At 43.7% G+C, this 15,012-nt stretch overlaps 1 protein-coding gene across 1 annotated transcript in view; it reads right to left on the bottom strand.

The window, feature by feature from the left end:
* The window catches only part of LOC117660246 (cytochrome P450 2J5-like), a 34,468-nt gene that overhangs the window by 11,569 nt on the left and 7,887 nt on the right, over nucleotides 1–15,012 (bottom strand). Inside the window, exons 2-5 of the mRNA XM_060684930.2 lie at nucleotides 13,551–13,713; nucleotides 10,432–10,581; nucleotides 3,801–3,961; nucleotides 2,329–2,505 (exon numbers count right to left, since the gene is read on the bottom strand). Of these exons, the coding sequence (XP_060540913.2) occupies nucleotides 2,329–2,505; nucleotides 3,801–3,961; nucleotides 10,432–10,581; nucleotides 13,551–13,713 (651 nt within the window). The remainder of the gene's footprint in view (nucleotides 1–2,328; nucleotides 2,506–3,800; nucleotides 3,962–10,431; nucleotides 10,582–13,550; nucleotides 13,714–15,012) is intronic.

Genomic DNA, 15,012 nt, shown 5'->3' with positions numbered 1-15,012 from the left:
GCAGAGAATAGATGGGGCCAGTCAGAGGTGGTATTTACCGGTTCTCCGAACTACTCAACATTTCTGCTACCGGTTGTCTAGAACTGGTCAGAACCTGCTGAATACCACCTCTGGTGGAGATAACATTGGGACAAGTTCTATTCAGGTATTCCTTGATTTACCACCACAACTAAGCCCCAAATTTTGTTGTTAAGTGAGACATTTGTTACATGAATTTTGCCCCGTTTTATGACTTTTCTTGCCACATTTATTAAGTGAATCCCTTATTAAGTTAGTGACACAGTTGTTAAGTGACTCTGGCTTCCTCATTGACTTTATTTATCAGAAGGTCGCAAAAGTTGATCACATGACCCCGGGACACAGCAACTGTCATAAATATGAGTCGGTTGCCAAGCGACTGAATGTTGACCACATGACCATGTGAATGCCCCAATGGTCATAAGTGTGAATAAGGGTCATAAGTCACTTTTTTCAGGGCAGTTGTAACTTTGAACAATTATTAGTCTCCCTAAATGAACTGTTGTAAGTTGGAGGCTACCTGTACGGAGGACTTCAGGGAAGGAAATATTAGGAGCAATTGGGATACTATTGCTGAGTGTTCCCCGATCTCGTGAGCGGACAATTCTAAGCGAATAATTTTGGCAGGATGATAATTAGGAGAAAAAATATTTTTAGCTCTTTTAAAGGCTCCATGTGAAAACTGTAAACTAGGAGAGTGAAAGGTAGACATCTGGCTTAGACTCATGATGTCACCAATAAAAAGGAATTCCATCAAGATAATTTGGTTTAGTAGTTATCCAGGTCCTTATGCTTAGTGGTTGTGCAGGAAGCAACATATAGCATCTATCAAAATAGTTTACAGTGAACACCTTCCTCGTGTCTGCAGGAAGATGACACCAAAAAAAATCTAAATATATCTTTCCCTTCCCTTAAGGCAGGGGTGTCAAACTCAAGGCCAAATCCAGCCCTCAGGGTGTTTAGTTCTGGCCCGTGGGGCCCCCCTGGAAACAGCGAAGGGCCAGTCCATTGTGCCTCTGCCAGCAAAAACAGAGATTGGGAGGGCCGCATGCAGCCCTCTCTCAAGCTCTGTTTTCATTGGCAGAGAGTTGCAGGAGGCCGTCGCAGCCGAAAACAGAGATCAGGAGCCCATTTTCACTGTCAGAACACCAGAGGTGGGTTGCTACCAGTTCGCCCTGGATTGGGCGAACCGGTAGCGGCAGAAGGCTCCACCCACTCACCCAGAGGCTTCTGCGCATGTGCAGAAGCCTCGCATGTGAATGAGGGCACGCACGCCCATGAGCGAACTGGTAGCGATTGGGATTTGCAAGCCACTACTGCAAAACACTCAGACCACCACAGGTGCCCCCAACACGAGTGATGTCAAGCTGGCCACACCCACTCTGGCCACACCCACTCTGGCCAGGCCCCCCACCTCCCCCCCCCCAGGTCAAACACAACCCTGATGCGACTCTCAATGAAATTGAGTTTGACACCCCTGCCTTAAGGGAAAGAGGTAGACATTATATCTCATTCTAATACTTTCAAGGATTACAATTCACATAGGGAATTTTATCAATGATTGTAGAAAGAGCTCAGGAATAGATGCGAGTTGGGGTCCTTGGTGCTCTCTGAGCTGGCTTGTTTTCTTGCAGACGTTTCATTACCCTTCTCAGGAGTCAGCAATCTGTGGTTCTGGAGCCGCATGCAGCTCTTTGGGCCCTCTGCTGTAGCTTCCTTTCAGGTGATCCCACCACTGGCTGGCCCTGCCCCTCATCCTCCCCTCCCAGTCACTCCTCGCCTGGCCTGAGAAGGTAAGGGTGATGGCAGGGGATGGAGAAGCGGCCATGGCAGAAACAGCGAGATACAGAGAGAGGGGGAGAGAGGGGAGAGAGAGATATGTCAAAAGGATTTTGTGGTTCCTGGTGTTTTTTAACAACTGGTTCTCTGCCCTAATGACCGGCTGGGTAGGCGTGGCTAGGGGGTCATGTGACTGGTGGAAGTGAGTGACATCGAGTTGGCCACGCCCACCCAGGTTTTGTGGCTCCCGGTGTTTTCTTTTCTGTGGCAAATAGATCCAAATGGCTCTTTGAGTATTTAAGGTTGCAAACCCCTGTCCTACCTAGATAACATCATCAATGCTAGCAATGTTACCTAGTACTGATGATATTACCTAGTTAGGGTAATGAAACATTTGCAAGAAAACAAGTCAGATCAGAGAGCACCAAGGACCCCTCATTTCACCCCTGAGCTGCAAATATTCTCTTTTAGGTGGGAGTTATGCACTGATCCATCTTCAAGCAATATTCCCAAGGCAAGGCAAATGTGTACTTTCTCCATTTGAAATAGGTAGAAATCGATGAAATCCTGTGGTTCGTGCTGGCTTTGATTCTCCTTATGCTTTTTGATCTCCTTCTTTGCAAATGAAAGCATCATCTCCACAAAAGATAGGGCAGTCTGGTGAGGGCCAGGCAGATGCTTCATGATAGATGGAAAAGCTTCATAGAGCTGAGAGAGAGAGAGAGAGAGAGAGAGAGGGAGAGGGAGAGAGGGAGAGAGAGAGAGAGAGAGAGAGAGAATTCAGTTTCAATATAAAAAGATCTTTTTGGATCCTGGATTGAGCAAATCAATGTCCTTGATCTTAGGTGTATGAAAACTAGGACTTAACAGACAATTTATGTCTATGTAATGAGTTTCTATAGGGACACGGTGGCTCAGTGGCTAAGATGCTGAGCTTGTCGATCGAAAGGTCGGCAGTTCAGCTGTTTAAATCCCTAGTGCCGTGTAACAGGGCGAGCTCCCGTTCCTTGTCCGAGCTTCTGCCAACCTAGCGGTTCGAAAGCAGGTAAAAAATGCAAGTAGAAAAATAGGGACCACCTTTGGTGGGAAGGTAAGAGCGTTCCGTGTGCCTTTGGTGTTTAGTCATGCCAGCCACATGACCACGGAGACATCTTCGGACAACGCTGACTCTTCGGCTTTGAAACGGAGATGAGCACTGCCCCCTAGACTCAGGAATGACCAGCACATATGTGCAAGGGGAACCTTTACCTTTTAATGATGCACTGATGATATTACCTAGTTACCACAACCCTTCCTTCTCATGTCCCCCTCCTTTAACAATGTCCAACAGGAAGTTAAAAGAGCAACTGGTTGAAAGTAAACTAAATTCATGCTATATTGTAATTTAAGAGTGGATTAAAAAAACAGCAGGAACTTTTCCAGGTAGTTGCTAGGACTCAACACTGATTTGAAGTTACAAATAAGAGGATAGGATGGGAAGGGAGGGTGGAAGGGAGAGCAGAGGGGAGGGCAGTTTTTTTACTACCGATTCTGTAGGCGTGGCTTGGTGGGCGTGGTGTGGCTTGGTGGGCATGGCTTGATGGTCGTGGCAAGGGAAGGATACTGCAAAATTCCCATTCCCTCCCCACTCCTGGGGGAAGGATACTGCAAAATCTCCATTCCCACCCCACTCTGAGGCCAGCCAGAGGTGTCATTTGCTGGTTCTCCGAACTATTCAACATTTCTGCTACTGGTTCTCTGGACTATTCAAACTTTCCACTACCGGTTCTCCAGAACCTGTCAGAACCTGCTAGATTTCACCCCTGAGGGAAGGGGAGAGGAGGAAAAGAGAGGAGAGGAGGGGGAGGAGAGGAGAGAAGAGGAAAGGGACAATGACGGAAACTCAGTTACATAGGAATTTTTGTTAAAATCCATACATTCATACTTTTGGAAAATTTTGAACTGACAGACTCATGTGGGAAAGAGAAGATTAAAAAATGAAAAACAAGATTAGTACTACTTACAAGGTAAGGCACGCTGCTTCCAAACATGGCTAAAAAGAAAATTGCTTCCACCAACTCCAGGAAGTTCTTATCTTCAGTGGAAAACCGATGTCCAAATACTGCAGCACAGATCACATTTGAAAATGATTTCATGATGGATAGCGAGGGGTCAAATGGCTGCCCTGGAAACAAAAGGATAGGAATTAATATTCACATTTATTTATTTATTTTTATTTTTATTTATTTTTCAAGCATATATAAGATAACAGGTAAAAGGAAGTTAAAAGCAGTTAAAAGGAAGAAACGGCTGCGATCACACATTGCTCCTAGAAGCACAAAGCCGAAAACACCAGCCTGAAGATGACGAATGAGACTTCGTCAAAACGTCGCCAAGACACTTCCAATTTTACGCGGGAGAAAACCCGAATAACCAAAGACCTACATACAAACACCCGCGAAAACCTCAGAAAACTAACAAGTAAAAGTGTAAACATAATTTGAATACATGAAAAGAGTAAGTAAAAAGGAATATTAGGACAGGGACAGTAGGCACCCTGGTGCGCTTATGCACGCCCCTTACAGACCTCTTAGGAATGGGGTGAGGTCAACAGTAGACAGTCTAAGGTTAAAGTTTTGGGGGCTTGGGGAAGAAACCACAGAGTCAGGTAGTGTATTCCAGGTATTGACCACTCTGTTGCTGAAGTCGTATTTTCTGCAATCGAGTTTGGAGCGGTTTATTTTAAGTTTGTATCTATTGTTTGCCGGTGTATTGTTATGGTTGAATTTGAAGTAGTCATTGACAGGTAGGACATTGTAGCAGATAATTTTGTGTACTACGCTTAGGTCAGACCTAAGGCAGCATAGTTTTAAGTTGTCTAAGACCAAAATTTCAAGTCTGGTGGCACAAGGTATTCTGTTGTGAGCAGAGGAGTGGAGGACTCTTCTCACGAAATATCTCTTGACTCTCTCAGTTCAGGGATGAAATCCAGCAGGTTCTGACAGGTTCTGGAGAACTGGTAGCAGAAATTTTGAGTAGTTCGGAGAACCGGTAGCGGAAATTTTGAGTCGTTTGGAGAGTCAGCATATACCACCTCTGGCTGGCCCCAGAGTGGGGTGGGAATGGAGATTTTGCAGTATCCTTCCCCTGGAGTGGGGTGGGAATGGAGATTTTGCAGTATCCTTCCCCTACCACTCCCACCAAGCCACGCCCACCAAGCCACGCCTACAAAACCAGTAGTAAAAAAATTTGGATTTCACCACTGTCTCAGTTGTATTAATGTCCAATATGCATTCTGTTTTTCTTTTGCAGCATCAAAACTGGGAGGTCTGGTAGAAATGATCAGAAATTGTGATCCTTATTTATTTTTATTAGATAAACTGACTTGCTGTCGGAAGATCAGATGATATGAACTCTAGCATAACCAAAATAATTGGATATCAGGCTCACGCCCAGAGACAATATCGTGAGATCCACTTGAATCCAGTTCTTTATTTGCTCACCCCTCATAAACAAATTTTTGCATATACTCAAATTTACAACCTACATGTTGGAGATGTAAATGTGATGATGCAACGTATTTTCATGTATGGTGGACATGTAAGAAAATTAAGGCATTTTGGATTAAGATATGGTGGATTATACAAAATATTCTTAAAAGGAAGATAAAATTTACTCCACAGTTGTTTTTACTGGGTATAATTGAAGGATGTACAGTTATAGAGACTAATTTGATTTTGAATTTAATAACGGCAGCCAGACTTTTGGTGGCGCAATACTGGAAGAAGGAAGAAATGCCTACTATTGAAGAATGGACATTAAAAGTAGCCAATTTGGCAGAGATGGCTAAAATTTCTGCATATTTGAAGGATCGTTCGAATGAAAGATATGTACTGGAATGGAGAAGATGGATTGACTATATACAAAACAAATACGGGAGTAAAAAGTTGCAAATAGCTTATGAATGAAATATTTAGATGATTTTTTTTTTCTACTTTGATATCTTAGTACCTATGGCGGAGTTAAAGAGTAAGGGGAAGTTAAGAGTTTATAGTTAGTTTGCTTATGTTAGATTATGTTTGTTAAATGCAATACCCTGTATTTTGCTCTGGGAAGTTGGGGGGGAGGGAGAGGGGAAGGGGGGGATTTTGTTTGTAAAACTTTTTAAAACTTTTCAATAAAAAAAAAAAAACAAATTTTTGCCAGACTAAAGCTACAACCTTCTAACCTATTAGGTATATCCTAAGACAGGGGTCTCAAACCCTCAGTCTGCGGAACAGCAACAGACCACAGTATGCCAGAAACTGGGCTGTAGAAATAAGCGAAGCTCCATCCGCAGAATGCAGGCAGCACACAAAACCACACCCACTCCTTTACTACCGGTTCACAACGGGAACACGTGCACAAATCACCCTTGATGATGTCAGGGTGGGTGGGCGGAACCTCCCACTCCGCCCACCCGCCCTGACAGAACCGGGAGCAACCCCCACTGACCCACTCTCTCCAAGGAACCGGTCCTTGGTGCCCCAAAGATTGGGGACCGCTGCTATAAAGTGTCTTAGGCATCTGAAATGCTCTGATTCTATTTTGTCCTTGGTTTGGGTGCTGATATCAAATTTCTGCCCATTAATTATTATGTGCCTGTTTGTCCTGGGTCGAAGCTGTTGGCACAGAGATTTGTTGCAGTGCCTGTTTCTCACGTTAGCATCGTTGTCCTGTTGCTTTTTGCTGGTGGTGAGAATCGGTTTCAAACTGGATGGTTTTCTATATGCAAGTATGGGCCTGCCCCCTGGTGTCCGACAAAGGGCAGGTTCATTATCCAGTATGAGCTGTAGCTTATTTACATTGTATTGGTTTCTGCTGTGAGCTGTAGGTGACAAGTGATGTTTTTTTTCCATTGTTCTGTTCCTGTGATCTGTCTTTCAGTAGGTCTTCTACAGAGGAATTATTGAGTCTGTCATCTGCACCTCTATAACTGTCTGGTTTGGTTCTGCAACCCAACAAGACAGACACAGACTTCAGAGGATAATTAGAACTGCAGAAAAAACAATGGCTACCAACCTGCCATCCATTGAGGACCTGTATCCTGCACGAGTCAAAAAGGGGGCTGTGAAAATATTTACAGACACCTCACATCCTGGACATAAACTGTTTCAACTCCTACCCTCAAAACAACGCTATAGAGCACTGCACACCAGGACAACTAGACACAAGAACAGTTTTTTCCCGAACACCATCACTCTGCTAAACAATTAATTCCCTCAACAGTCAAACTATTCACTAAGTCTGCATTACTATTACTATTAGTCTTCTCATTGTTCCTATCACTCATCTCCTCCCACTTTATGACTTATAACTGCATGACTGTAACTTTGCTGCTTGAATCCTTACGATTTATATTGATATTGATTGTTTCCTAGTATGATTTGATTGCTTATTTGTACCCTATGACTATCATTAAGTGTTGTACCTTATGATTCTTGATGAACGTATCTTTTCTTTTATGTACACTGAGAGAATATACATGAAGACAAATTCCTTGTGTGTCCAATCACACTTGGCCAATAAAGAATTCTAATCTAATCTAAATTACATTTTGTCCTGCCCTTATGGCACTCAAGGCATCTCTTGTGTTCCTCAGCAAACAGAGAGTTCTATAATTTCACAAGCACAATCTGATCCAAAGCCATTGTCACATGTTCGTTCCAAGCCATGACTAAGATCTTGGCTGGACTATGTCCCAAAGGTGCTTTTTCAAGAGGCAACTGGACTTTCTGGTTTTTCTTTGAAGACGTTTCACTTCTCATCCAAGAAGCTTCTTCAGCTCTGCATTCTTTTAGCAAGTCGTTAAGGTCACCTGGAGATTTATCTGTGTCATCAGGTCACCTGAGTGGTGCAAATTAGTGTGGAGCCTTCTTGGAACTGTTGAAAGGACTGTATTGTAGATTGGAGATAGATGATGATGTACCCCTCCCCCTCTATTGAGAGAAGGCTGTTCAATTTTGACATAGATGGCCTCTTTGACCCCTCTTTCAAACCAGCAGTCCTCTCTGTCCAAAATGTGGACTTTGAAGACAGCCGTCTTCAAACAAGTGGCCTTTGTCTTTTAAATGCAGATGGATGGCTGAATGTAGCCCTGATGGGTTTGGTCTCCTATGTTATGCCATGCGTTTATGAAGTGGTTGTTTTGTTTCCCCATTGTACAGATCTGCACATGGCTTGCTGCATTGTACTGCATATACTACATTGCTCCGTTTTTGTCTGGGTGTTTTATCTTTGGGGTGGACAATGGACAAACTTCTGCCTTAGTGTATTCTTGGGTTTGAAGTATGCACATACGTTATGTTGGCTAAAGATCCTCCTGAGCTTTTCCGATATGCCTGCAACATACGGAATGACAATGTTGCTTCGCTTATTGTTTTCTTCGTTATCTGTGGAAGAGCTCCTGTAGCAGGGGTGAAATCCAGCAGGTTCTGACAGGTTCTGGAGAACCGGTAGCGAAAATTTTGAGTAGTTCGGAGAACCGGTAGCGGAATTTTTGAGTAGTTCGAAAAACCAGCAAATACCACCTCTGGCTGGCCCCAGAGTGGGGTGGGAATGGAGATTTTGCAATGTCCTTCCCCCAGGAGTGGGGAGGGAATGGGGATTTTGCAGTATCCTTCCCCTGGAGTGGGGTGGGAATGGAGGTTTTGCAATATCCTTCCCCCAGGAGTGGAAGGGAATGGAGTTTTTGCTTCCCCTGCCATGCTCATCAAGCCGCACCACACCCACCAAGCCACGCCCACAGAACCGGTAGTAAAAAAAAATGGATTTCACCACTGTCCTTAGTGTATACTGCACAGTCCAGGAAAGCGAGACTATTTTCGTTAACATCTTCCCGTTTGAATTTGATGTATCTGTCCACAGCGTTGATATGTTTGGTGAACTCTTCCAGTTCCTGTGTTTTGAATTCCTGTGTTTTGATGTCTTCAAATAAAAACCAGAAAGTCCAGTTGCCAGTTGGGCACTCGGTCTCTAAAAGCGTTGCCATCACTGTTCTAACTTGTACACCAGCAAAATCCAAACAAGGAATAAGAAGAAAAATCTTGACCATGAAAGCTATTAAGCTGTGAGATAGCCTGCCTCCTAGAATCATGAATGCTTCATCGGGGGACATTTTCACTGAAATATTGGATAGTCATTTGTCTGAGATGGAACTAGGATAACAGAATAAGAGAGTTGGAAGGAACCTTGGAGGTCTTCTAGTCCAACCCCTTGCTCAGACAGGGAACCCTATACCATTTCAGACAAATGGTTATCCAATCTCTTCTTAAAAACTTCCAGTGTTGGAGCACCTACAACTTCTGGAAGCAAATTGTTTCATTGATTAATTGTTCTAACTGTCAGGAAATTTCTCCTTAGTTCTAAGTTGCTTCTCTCCTTGATTAGTTTCCACCCATTGCTTCTTCTCCTGCCTTCAGATGCGGTGAAATCTAAAAATTTTCCCTACCAGTTCTGTGGGCGTGGCTTAATTGGTGAACGTGGCTTGGTGGTCAGGTGACCCAGTGGGTGTGGCCAATAGTAATAAATAATAAAAATAATAAACAAAGTACATAAAACAATAAGAGGTACCAAAAACCAACTTTCACACTTTACACACAACGCAACACAACACAACTGACTCACACACAATGTAAAAGCAGCTGCACTTCAGCCAAAATGGCCCCTGCAACAAGCAGGAACCTCACACGGCCACAAAAAGCTCAAAAACCAACTTTCACACTTTTTCCACACAAAATGTCACATGCAGCTTTTGTGAGATTTTGTGTGCTTGTGTAGTTAGAGTGAAACACTACAGAAACACACCGAATCTCAGAAAGCTGCACAAATATTTTATTATTTTATTTTATTTTTATTTTTAGGTAAAAGCAGCTAAATTTAAAACTTCCTTAACTTTAAATTGCTGTGTCTAAAAAAAAAAAAAAAAAAAACTCCTAAAAAAAACTCCAATTAACTATTTTTTTTAAAGCTCCCCACCCCCACCCCCACCCCCAAAAAACCCAGTTACTTATCAAATTGAAGGCACAAGGCAGGGAGATTGAGTTGCTCAACATTTGGATTGATTGCAGGCAGGCAGATTCAGTTGCTTGTTGATGCAATTGATTGCAGCAGCCGAAATAAGGCAGGAAAAGCAAACGAGCCCGAGAGAAGCAGCAAGCTGCCAAGTGGGCAAGTGGGGACTGGGCAATTGGGTGGGCATGGGCAGGAGGGCCAGGGATTTTTGCTACCGGTTCTCTGAACTACCCGCCGCCATCGCTACCGGATCGCCCGATCCAGTCCGAACTGGGAGCATTTCACCCCTGGGTTGACCCCCTCTTCTATGTGGCAGCCCCTTAGATATCAAAACACTGCTATCATATCACCCCTAGTTCTTCTTTTCATTAAACTAGACATACCTAATTCCTGCAACCGTTCTCCATATGTTTTAGCCTTCATTATAAGATGATTAGGGGACTGGAGGATTCCTGCCATGGGTATGGTGTTCTTTCAGAAATCCTCCACAGTCCATTCCGACCTTATGATTCTCCGAGACAATGATTCAGCAGGTAAGGAAACCTCCTTAAAGATTTCTGTGCAGTTATACTCAAGACAGCCTCATCTCAGATTGTCACGTACCTTTTGTCTCTGCAAAGAATTCCACAAGCTGTTGGGCCTCCTCTTGGATTTGAGCTTCCATGCCTTTTTTCCCCAGTCCCAATTTCCTCATGGTAACAATCCCAAACCTTCTTTGCTGCTGCCAGGTGTGACCGTTTGAAAATATAATACCTGAGGTAATTGAAAAAGTAGTGTTCACAAAAATACAAAATTAGATTAGACTAACAGAGTTGGAAGGGAATTTGTAGGTCATCTAGTCCAACCCCCTGCCCAAGCAGGAGATCCTACACCATTTCTGACAAATGGCAGTCCAATCTCTTCTTGAAAGCTTCCAGTGGTGAAGCTCCCACAACTTCTGAAGGCAACTTCTGTTCCATGGGTTGATTGTTCTCACTGTCAGAAAATTTCTCCTTATTTCTAGGTTGAATCTCTCCTTGATTAGTTTCCATCCATCATTCCTTCTCTGGCCTTCAGGTGCTTTGCAAAATAGGTTGATCCCCTCCTTTCTGTGGCAGCCCCTCAAATATTGGAAGACTGCTATCATGTCTCCCCTGGTCCTTCTCTTCACTAGACTACCCATGCCCAGTTACCTGATCAAGGTTGACAGATTTCAAAATGTACATGCAATTTATGCACTAAAGAATCCAAACCATGCTACACAATTTTTCTGTAAACATTAGTCTATGTCTCAAACCTTCAATCCTAATGGAAAAACTGTATTATTAATGACCTAGAAAGCCTCAACTGATACAGAGAAAGTGATGCAACATTTTAGGAGCGTTCTTAGCACCTTTTTAACCTCATCGGTGACTACTGAAGTCCCACATCCTTATTCTTTCTTAAGGCTCCTCATTACATCTCACAGAATGTATGATAAAAACTTCTGAGATGAAAATCATAATGTTAATTTCATTGTGTGCCTGTCTATTTTTATCTACAGTCGGGTCAAATCTGCTGAATAGATGTTGCAACATTTTCCTTGCCTCTAATATGGTTGATAAATGTAGGACAATGGCTCTTCTAAAATAACCTCCTCTGGACTTCCGGTTTGTTGTCGGAGCGGGACAGCTGTAGCTAGTGGGGCTCCGCGAAGCCCAGCTGATTTCTGCCTGCCTGGAGGCTCTTTGGAGCCAAATGTCACCTTGTAGGGGTGACAAGAAAGGAAGGGCTCCTGTAGATCGCAGGTGGACAGCGGTCCACTTTGCTGGATCCAGGAAAATCTTCCCGACAGGCGGAAAAGAAGATGGCCATTAATGGCTTAACCAAAGCTCTGACGGCCGGAACTAGCAAACACGAAGAAAAGTGGAAAAGAAACAGTGCATCAGATTGGGGTAAGGATTGCCTAATTTCTACCCAGAACCTAAACTAAATTCACCAAAATATTTTTGTGAAGGAGGGAGACTCCAGAGAGAAGGAGGGAGGGTATTGTTACTCTTTCCCCCTCCAGAAGCGGTGAGTGAAAGTTTTGAATGGATTCCCCCACCCCGCTGTAAAATAAAGTGAAGCAAGGAAATAACTATTTTTAATTGGAAGAGAAAGACTCTGGACTGAGTACCTTAATAAGACATTTTTAAGATATAGATAAGATGTATTTCTTTTGAGTTATTTTTCCTAAACCTCTTTTTGACTACATTTAGTGAAAATTCTTTTTTCTTTTTCCAGACTCCTAATTTAGCATGGTAAATAAAAAGAAAGCATTTCCAGATATTTTAATCCAAGCCTTTTGACTAGTGTCACAATGATTTTGAGGGGTATAACAAGGCAACATCCTTGTTATGTGGCTGCCAGTGTCCCGATATAGCCAGCTGATACCATTGTTGACTATTGGGGGTGAGTCATTGGCCCCCCACAGAGAAGGCTCGCAACTTGGATGTCCTCCTGGACATCCGGCTGTCTTTAGAAGACCATATGACAGCCGTGGCCAGGGGAGCTTTCTATCAGGTTCGCCTGATTTGCCAGTTGCGTCCCTTTCTGGATCGGGACTCCTTATGCACAGTCACTCATGCCCTCGTCACTTCCCGACTGGACTACTGTAATGCTTTCTACATGGGGCTCCCCTTGAGGTGCACCCAGAGACTCCAACTGGTCCAGAATGCGGCCACGCGGGTGATTATGGGAGCAACATGGCGGTCACATGTAACACCTCTCCTACGTGAGCTGTACTGGCTCCCGGTGGTCTTCCGAGTGTGCTTCAAGGTGTTGGTTCTTACCTTTAAAGTGCTCCATGGCTTAGGACCTGGGTACCTACGAGACCACCTTCTGCAATCAATAACCTCCCACCAACCAGTACGCTCCCACAGAGTGGGCCTCCTCAGGGTGCCGTCAGTAAAGCAATGTCAACTGGTGGTTCCCAGGAGGAGAGCCTTCTCTGTGGGGGCACCTGCCCTTTGGAACAGGATACCCCCAGGGATACGAATGATCCCAGATCTCCGTACTTTCCGTTGTGCCCTGAAGACCTTTCTGTTTCACCAAGCCGGGCTGGCATAAATTTTCAAATTGTCTAAATTCTATGCTGAGGATCTTGTTTGTTTTGTTTTATGTTTTATTAAATTTGTATACCGCCCTACTCCCGAAGGACTCAGGGCGGTGAAGAGGCACAGGATAAAATACAGGAATACAAAAGTTAGAAACAATTTAAAACCAAATTAAATAATTTAGCCCACGACAATTAAAATCCCAATAATTTAAAACAAATTAAAATTTCAGTTTAAAAAATTTAAAAGAAAGGGGAGAAAAATTAGGCCAGGCCGGCTTGCTGGAATAAGGGGGTCTTAAGAGCACGGCGGAAAGTGCGCAGATCCGGGATCCTCCCTATCTCTGGGGGGAGCTCGTTCCAGATAATGGGTGCCCCCACAGAGAAGGCCCTCCCCCTGGGGGCCGCCAGTCTTAACTGATGAGTTAAGTCATCTTAACTGATGAGCCAAATTGGTTCAATTATTTTAAATTGTTTTTATTTCACATTATATGTATGTTATTCTGACTGTTCACTGCCCTGAATCCTTCGGGAGAAGGACGGTATAAAAATTAAATAATAATAATAATAATAATAATAATAATAATAATAATAATAATAACAACAACAACAACAACAACAACAACAACAACAACGATAATTATCCAGCGTTTTGATTATGACTTACCCTTTTCTTTAGTTGCAGTTAAAATGTAAGGTGTGACTAGGCGATCAACAAAAGCCTCGGATTGGTCTATCAGTACTTCTTTCACGGCTCGGTATCCACAGAGAACTATGCAATGATAACCCCCTCCCCAGAAGGAATAGATATTCCCATAATCCTTTGCCAGCTGTAATGTGGAACAGAGAAAAGAACAAGTCTATATTAATACACATAATTGCATGTCCAGTCCAATTGCTTATTTCTTGCCTTCTCATTTTTCCTTTCTATGTGTCAGCCCTAAAGCCATTTTTGAGCTGAAGCCATTTTGGGAGCATCTTCAGGGCTGCCACAGCAAGGCCGGTTGGAGTTGTGTGAATGTGAGGGGGGAGATAGAGAAAGCTGAGGATGTGTAGCCAAAACAACATTCTTTCCCATGGGAGCTAAGGAGGCTCTACCAGGTGTTGAAGAGGCGTGGACCAAAGCCAGCCAAGATGGTGGCTGTGACCTAGTTGGACTATGCGATGGATTTGTGACCTGGGGGAAAGAACTTTGGGGGTTTTGATTTGGGTGGGGAAAACCTCGAGTCCTTCAGAGTCGGGTTTTCCCCAGATGTGTCAATATGACATGTCTAATAAATCTATACTTTGAAGAATATGCCTGCCTCGGAGTTTTGATTCTGTTGGGTGTGTTAATTGGAATCCTGACACTATTCTTACAAAATGCTTTGTGAACGCCGGTTTGCACCATTATGGGCCATTTAGCATAGCAATCGCATTTAGACTTATATACTACTTCATCAAGGGATGCGGTGGCTCAGTGGCTAAGATGCTGAGCTTGTCAATCGAAAGGTCGGCTGTTCAGCAGTTCGAATCCCTAGGGCCATGTAATGGGGTGAGCTCCCATAACTTGTCCCAGCTTCTGCCAACCTAGCAGTTTGAAAGTACATAAAAAAAAATACAAGTAGAAAAATAGGGACCACTTTTGGTGGGAAGGTAACAGCGTTCCGCGCACCTTTGGTGTTGAGTCATGCCGGCCACATGACCATGGAGACGTCTTCGGACAGTGCTGGCTCTTCGGCTTTGAAACGGAGATGAGCACCACCCCCTAGAGTCGGGAACGACTAACACATATGTGCGAGGGGAACCTTTACCTTTATCTCACCACTTCATAGTGCTTTACAGCCCTCTCTAAGCAGTTTACAGAGTCAGCATATTTGCCCCCAACAATCTGGGTCCTTATTTTATCCACCTCGGAAGGAGGGAAGACTGAGTCAACCTTGAGCCTCGTAAGATTTGAACTGCCAAATTGCAGGCAGCCGGCAGTCAGCAGAAGTAGCCTGCAGTACTGCACTCTGACCACTGCACCACCAAGGCTCAATAACAAATCCGTGCACCCCCAAGAACTTTTTGCTTTCTTAATTTTCATCAGTGTGGATAACAGTAAGAGTAGAACAGTATTAGGACCAGGTTCATTTTTCTCAACAGGA

This window comes from Pantherophis guttatus, chromosome 6 (genome assembly GCF_059756535.1).
Source record: "Pantherophis guttatus breed Tessera chromosome 6, ASM5975653v1, whole genome shotgun sequence".
In the NCBI taxonomy this organism is placed as follows: Eukaryota; Metazoa; Chordata; class Lepidosauria; order Squamata; family Colubridae; genus Pantherophis; species Pantherophis guttatus.
This window is presented reverse-complemented; position numbering and strand designations above follow the sequence as displayed.